Below are 5,569 nucleotides of genomic sequence, written 5' to 3'. Positions count from 1 at the left end.
CCCTTTACACATCATATGCCTGTCCGCTCATCATCTCGATGACCTTCCACTGGACCTTCCCCCAGTATGTCAGTGTCTTGTACTGACAAACCCCAAACTGGACATAAAATTCCAAGGTTTGTTGGACAGAGGGAAATGGTTACATCCCTCGACCTGATTGCCACACTCTTACTCCTACAGGTCAGGATGCTCCAGGATGTGCAGTGGCACATTGCAGACTGCAACTTCTTGCCTGAGAGGCCACCCAGGCCCTCTTCTGCAAAATGCTGTCTACCCAGTCAGTCCCCAGCCTGTACTGGTGTATAGGGTTCTTCCATCCCAGGTGCAGACCTTTGCATTTCCATATATGAGATATATATATATGTATTTGTCTACATTTTCTATTTCCAATTAGTACCCAGCTGACCCATTCAGAATCTGCTAATACATATTTTTAAAAGTCCAGTAAGTAAGATAATGAAAATATTCATAATTTTCCATTAGAACATAATCTAGTTTTACTTCTTCAGATTTAATACATTTTATTTCCATTTCCCTTTAAATTTAATTTTTGTCTATTTGTTCCTGAAGTAAAAAATAATAACATCTTTTCGGGAGCACATATTCCATAATTTGTGGTTGATTCTGTTAATTCTGGGCTTCATAGGCTTCTCTGGGAAGGGCCGACGTAACAAAAAGCTCTCAGTCCTAGCAGCTGCTAAGTGTTTTGATCAATTGAATGACAGTCAAGGATGTTTGGCACCTTGCAAACCAGGAATTTTAAATCAGGAGGCTTTATGAAAGCCTGCAAACCCCATTTGTCCTTTGAATTGTAAGTAAAGACCTTACCCGTTCCAAATATTTCAGTGTTCATGTGTATAAAAGATAAAATAATCCTTTCTCCCCCAAAAAGATGGCAGTAGATTTCCAAAATTGTTATAGTCTCTAAGGCTACATCTGGTCTAGTAACTGCAATAGGCCGGGTCCTGTTCTCTGGCTCTGAGGACGAGTATCACAGCACAGCATGAGTCCATACGGGGAAATTCCCGTCCCACCAAAACAAGGTCCTGGACCTGTTGTGGATACGCTGCCTTGTGTTTCACTTGGTAGCACGGAGAAACAAGTAGCAGCTAGAAAACATCTTATTTCTTTAGCCCTCGTTATTGTTGCTTTGCTGTTTTACATTAGAAAGTCCAGAGAGATTCAGAAGCGACAGCAGAAAGCACCAGTTTGGTTTAACCCTCCGTATACCACGAGCACAGTATGGATCAGGCACTCCCGGGAACACCTCTGTCGTTCGTGTTTTCTCCCCCAAGTCTCTGAAAGTGCACTTCACCGACTCTGAACACTGATGCCCGCCCTTCCTTCCTTCCTTCTCCCCCCCAGCGATGCAGACTGTGAGCCCCATGTCGGTGCCTGCCGGCTTCTCGCAGCATGCGTCGCCTCCGACCCAAAAGCCCTTTGGACCCCTTATCCCGGGACTGTCCGGAGAAGCGGGGCGCCAACACCGGCACAGCCCTGTCCGAAAGCCGTCCAAGGCTTCCAGGCTGGCATCCCTCCATGGAGCCGGTGCCCCGGGAAACCTGCTCGGTGGGTTTAAATTCTGTGAGGCCCAGAATCTCACTTCTCATCCCAAACGGTGTAATAAAAACCAGGTGAAATGCTCAAACATTTCGTTAAAGGTTAATGTTATTAATTTAACGATTAATAACAGCAGCCAAGCGATAGATTATTTCTAATGAAAGGCCCGCCAATTGCTAACAAGTTAGGAAATGCCAGAGCAGAAGTTCTCAGAGAAATAATCCCCTGCCACATCCCCCCTACACAGAATAACCGGGATTACTATAATTACTATTACACGGGAGCTATAAAATTCCCGTGGCACCTCACCGACACGTTTTTCCAAGAGCCCGGGCGCAATTTTCGCAGGGCTGCTAACTTTCTGCATCTGACACGGAATACGCCCCACGGGAGAGAAAGCCACCCCGAGCAGAAGCGGCGCAGACAAAGCCGGGGGGCTGCAGCGGGATGCGGGATGCGGGATGTGGCGGGATGCGGGATGTGGGATGCGGGATGCGGACAGCGGCTGCCGGTTCTGCCTTGGCCCCGCTCCGACCGCCTCGGGTTCGGAGGGACAATCCCCGCACCGAAATGACTAAGCACGAACTCGCAAGCCCCGGGGAGCCGCTCCCCCGCCGAGAGAGGCTGCTCGCTCCGCACCCGCGCAAGGCGGAGGGCGGGAGGGGGACGGACGGACGGACGGACGGACGGACAGACGGACGGACGGACGGACACACGACACTCACCTGCCCGCCCCGAGCCCCCACCAGCCCGGACTCCTCCTCGGCGGGGGCAGCCGCTCTCCTCCGCGCGGGTTCCGCAGCCGCGCACCCCGCCGCGCCCGCGGAACCGCCGCCTGGGGCGGGGGGGGAGCTGCCGTTCAACCGGGCGGCTCACGCAGGGCTCTTCTTCCTCCCGGGGATGAAGACCCCGGCGGCGGGCAGCGCGGAACCGCCGCGCCCGGCGCCGCTCGGGGCGGCCGCGGACCCTCCGCGCCCGCGGTAGGGCGGCGCTCCGCCTTCCCCCCCCCTTCCTCCTCTTCCTCCTCCTCCTCCTCCTCCTCCTCCTCCGCCCCCCGCTCCCCGCCCCCCGTTTGCCGGCGCGGGGAGTGCGCAGCGCCGAGCACCGCCGCCGCGCCCGGAGGAGCCCCCGGCGGCCCGGGAGCCCCCGGCATGGAGCCCCCGCTTAACCTCAGCTGCTTTGGAGATACGACGCCGGCCGCCGGCAACCGGAGCGGGTCCTCCGCCGGAGCGGCCGGCGGCCGGGAGCATCTGTCCGTCTTCAGCGTGCTGGTCCTCACCTTGTTGGCCATGCTGGTGGTGGCCACGTTCCTCTGGAACGGGCTGGTGTTGGCCACCATCCTCCGGGTGCGTAGTTTCCACCGGGTGCCCCACAACCTGGTGGCCTCCATGGCCATCTCCGACGTGATGGTGGCGGCCCTCGTCATGCCCCTCAGCTTGGTGCACGAGTTGGCCGGGCGGAGGTGGCGGCTGGGCCGGTCACTCTGCCAGGTGTGGATCTCCTTCGACGTGCTGTGCTGCACCGCCAGCATCTGGAACGTCACGGCCATCGCCCTCGACCGCTACTGGTCCATCACCCGCCACCTGGAGTACACGCTCCGCACCCGGCGCCGCATCTCCAACATCATGATTGCCCTCACCTGGGCACTCTCTGCCTTCATCTCCTTGGCCCCGCTGCTCTTTGGCTGGGGGGAGACTTACTCAGAGGACAGTGAGGAGTGCCAAGTCAGCCGGGAGCCTTCCTACACCATCTTCTCCACCTTTGGCGCCTTCTACCTGCCCCTCTGCGTGGTGCTCTTTGTGTACTGGAAGATCTACAAGGCCGCCAAGTTTCGAATTGGGTCTCGGAAGAACAACTCCATCACCCCCATTACACCAGAAGCCCTGGAGGTAGGTCAACTCGGTTGTATTTTGCTCTGGTCCAAGCCAAGCCCTTGCGGCAGTGGGGGAAACTTAGAGCTAAAGCGTGCGAGCAAACAGCATCCCACCAAAGCCCTGTGAATCCTGGAGGCTTTCAAGAGAAAGTTGACCGCAAACTTGCGAGCCCAGTCTTCTGACTCCTTCCGAGTCCCCGGCTGTGGGCGCGCAAGGTGTAGCTAAAGCAACTTTGGGCCAGATTGCGAGCCTGATCTCCACGTGGGCGTGCGGTGACTCACAGATGTCTCCCCGTGGAATGCTGAATCAGTGCTTGCGAGCGTGAGTAAGGGGTCACCGGTCCTCCCGTGGGGAGGCGTGTGGGGGTGTGAATGGGTGGGAACCCATGTCCGCTGTGGACGATAACCTGGCAAGCAGCTGTGGCTTTGGGGAGGCTGTGAATTTACTCACACACAGAAGACACACGTGCAGAACGTCCTTCTAAACCCTTCCTAATCGTGGCTGCATCGTGTCAGTTAATCACAGGCACGGTGACCGTGCACTGTAATGACTTCTTGGGGGGAGGAAGGAAATGTATGCTCATTTTCTTGCCTTTCCTACCAAGGACTCTTAAACTCAGTGGGTTCAGAGAAAGCAAGGAGACTTTTGTGCACGGCATGTGCGTGTGTGCCTGTTCTACTGATCAGATTGTAAATGGGGAAATAATCTTATTGCGATGCTGTGTGAGCGATTCCACTTGCCCATATATCACTACTCTCTTTAGCTTCTAGCCTCGCTTAAAAATAGTCTCCGTTACCCAGAGGAGGGTCACACAACCACTCTCCCCTCAATTAGAGTGTGACGTAAATGGCCCGTGTTTCCCTGTGAGCTCTGGCCATCACTTGCATAGTTTGGTTGTGTACCTGCTGTGTGGGATCAGCTGACTGAGGCACATATGGTGCAACTTGTGTTTGTGTTTGGCAGGTAAAAGAAGCTGCCCAGCAGCCACAGATGGTCTTCACTGTCCGTCATGCCACTGTTACGTTCCAGACGGACGGAGACACGTGGAGAGAGCAGAAGGAAAAGAAAGCTGCCCTCATGGTGGGCATCCTTATCGGGGTCTTTGTGCTCTGCTGGATCCCCTTCTTCATCACGGAGCTCATCAACCCCCTCTGCTCGTGCGACATCCCACCCATTTGGAAGAGTATTTTTCTATGGCTGGGCTATTCAAATTCCTTTTTTAATCCACTCATCTACACTGCTTTCAACAAAAACTACAACAATGCCTTCAGGAACCTGTTCTTTAGACAGCACTGAGCAGAAAAAGCTTTCCTGCTGCCCCAGGAAGCTGATTTCAACTCTCAATGAATCCTACCAAATTCTTGAAGAAGTTCAAAGCCACAGATACCGAGGCGATGCTAAACACGCATCCCCATGGGTCGTATGTCCCAGCAACGGTCCCGGTTCCTACACAGACTCTCCGTCCCAGCCTCTAAGTCAGTTGTTATTTTTTCTGCAAACAGCATGTGAGGGTTTCTCTGGCCAACAACACAGCATTCTTCTTCCTCCAGTGCCCCACTGCTCTCCTCCCACCTTCCTAGAGACGATCTTGGGATTGCTCGGTGGCAGTAATGGTGCAGAGGAGTCTTCTGGCAAAGAGTCGTATTGGAAACTCTGGTTTGGCCACTGCTAGTCCCTCATAGCATTAATCAACTTTGTCCCATGTGCAAAGCTGGGACTCTTTAATGTCAGGAGGTTTTGTGATTATATATGACACTAGATATTTTATGGCTTGGTTGAAAAGGCTGTTTTGTTTGTTTTGTCTTTCGCCGGTAGAGACTGTTAAGTGTTTGTATTTGGGGAATAAAACCCTCAGTAAGGGCTAAGAGCAGACTCCAAGTACAAAACCTTTTCTCACATGCTTTAGCCACAATGAATTTTGCTATTTGCTATTGGATTCCGTGGAACGTTTTAAAAAAAAAATATTTATTGTGAAAGCTTAATGCATGGTGTACCCTGCAATGAGAGAGAATGCATGGGAAATCCACCTCTCGTTCTCTGACTGCTACGTGTCAGCATCTGCCTCAGACCTTTACTTTCAGAAATACCAGCTGTAAATGTTAAATCTGTGTGCCTGTGTTTCCCATTCTAAACCA

At 53.4% G+C, this 5,569-nt stretch overlaps 1 protein-coding gene across 1 annotated transcript; it reads left to right on the top strand.

Moving 5' to 3' along the window:
* Window positions 1-2,657: 2,657 nt before the first annotated feature.
* HTR5A (5-hydroxytryptamine receptor 5A) lies at window positions 2,658-4,775 on the top strand. The gene is made up of 2 exons (XM_009929888.2): window positions 2,658-3,449; window positions 4,398-4,775. The coding sequence occupies exons 1-2, from the start codon at window positions 2,712-2,714 to the stop codon at window positions 4,728-4,730; spliced, it is 1,071 nt and encodes a 356-aa protein (XP_009928190.2). The 5' UTR covers window positions 2,658-2,711; the 3' UTR covers window positions 4,731-4,775.
* Window positions 4,776-5,569: the final 794 nt, after the last annotated feature.

The sequence above is a fragment of the Haliaeetus albicilla genome, chromosome 2 (genome assembly GCF_947461875.1).
Source record: "Haliaeetus albicilla chromosome 2, bHalAlb1.1, whole genome shotgun sequence".
Classification (NCBI taxonomy): domain Eukaryota; kingdom Metazoa; phylum Chordata; class Aves; order Accipitriformes; family Accipitridae; genus Haliaeetus; species Haliaeetus albicilla.
This window is presented reverse-complemented; position numbering and strand designations above follow the sequence as displayed.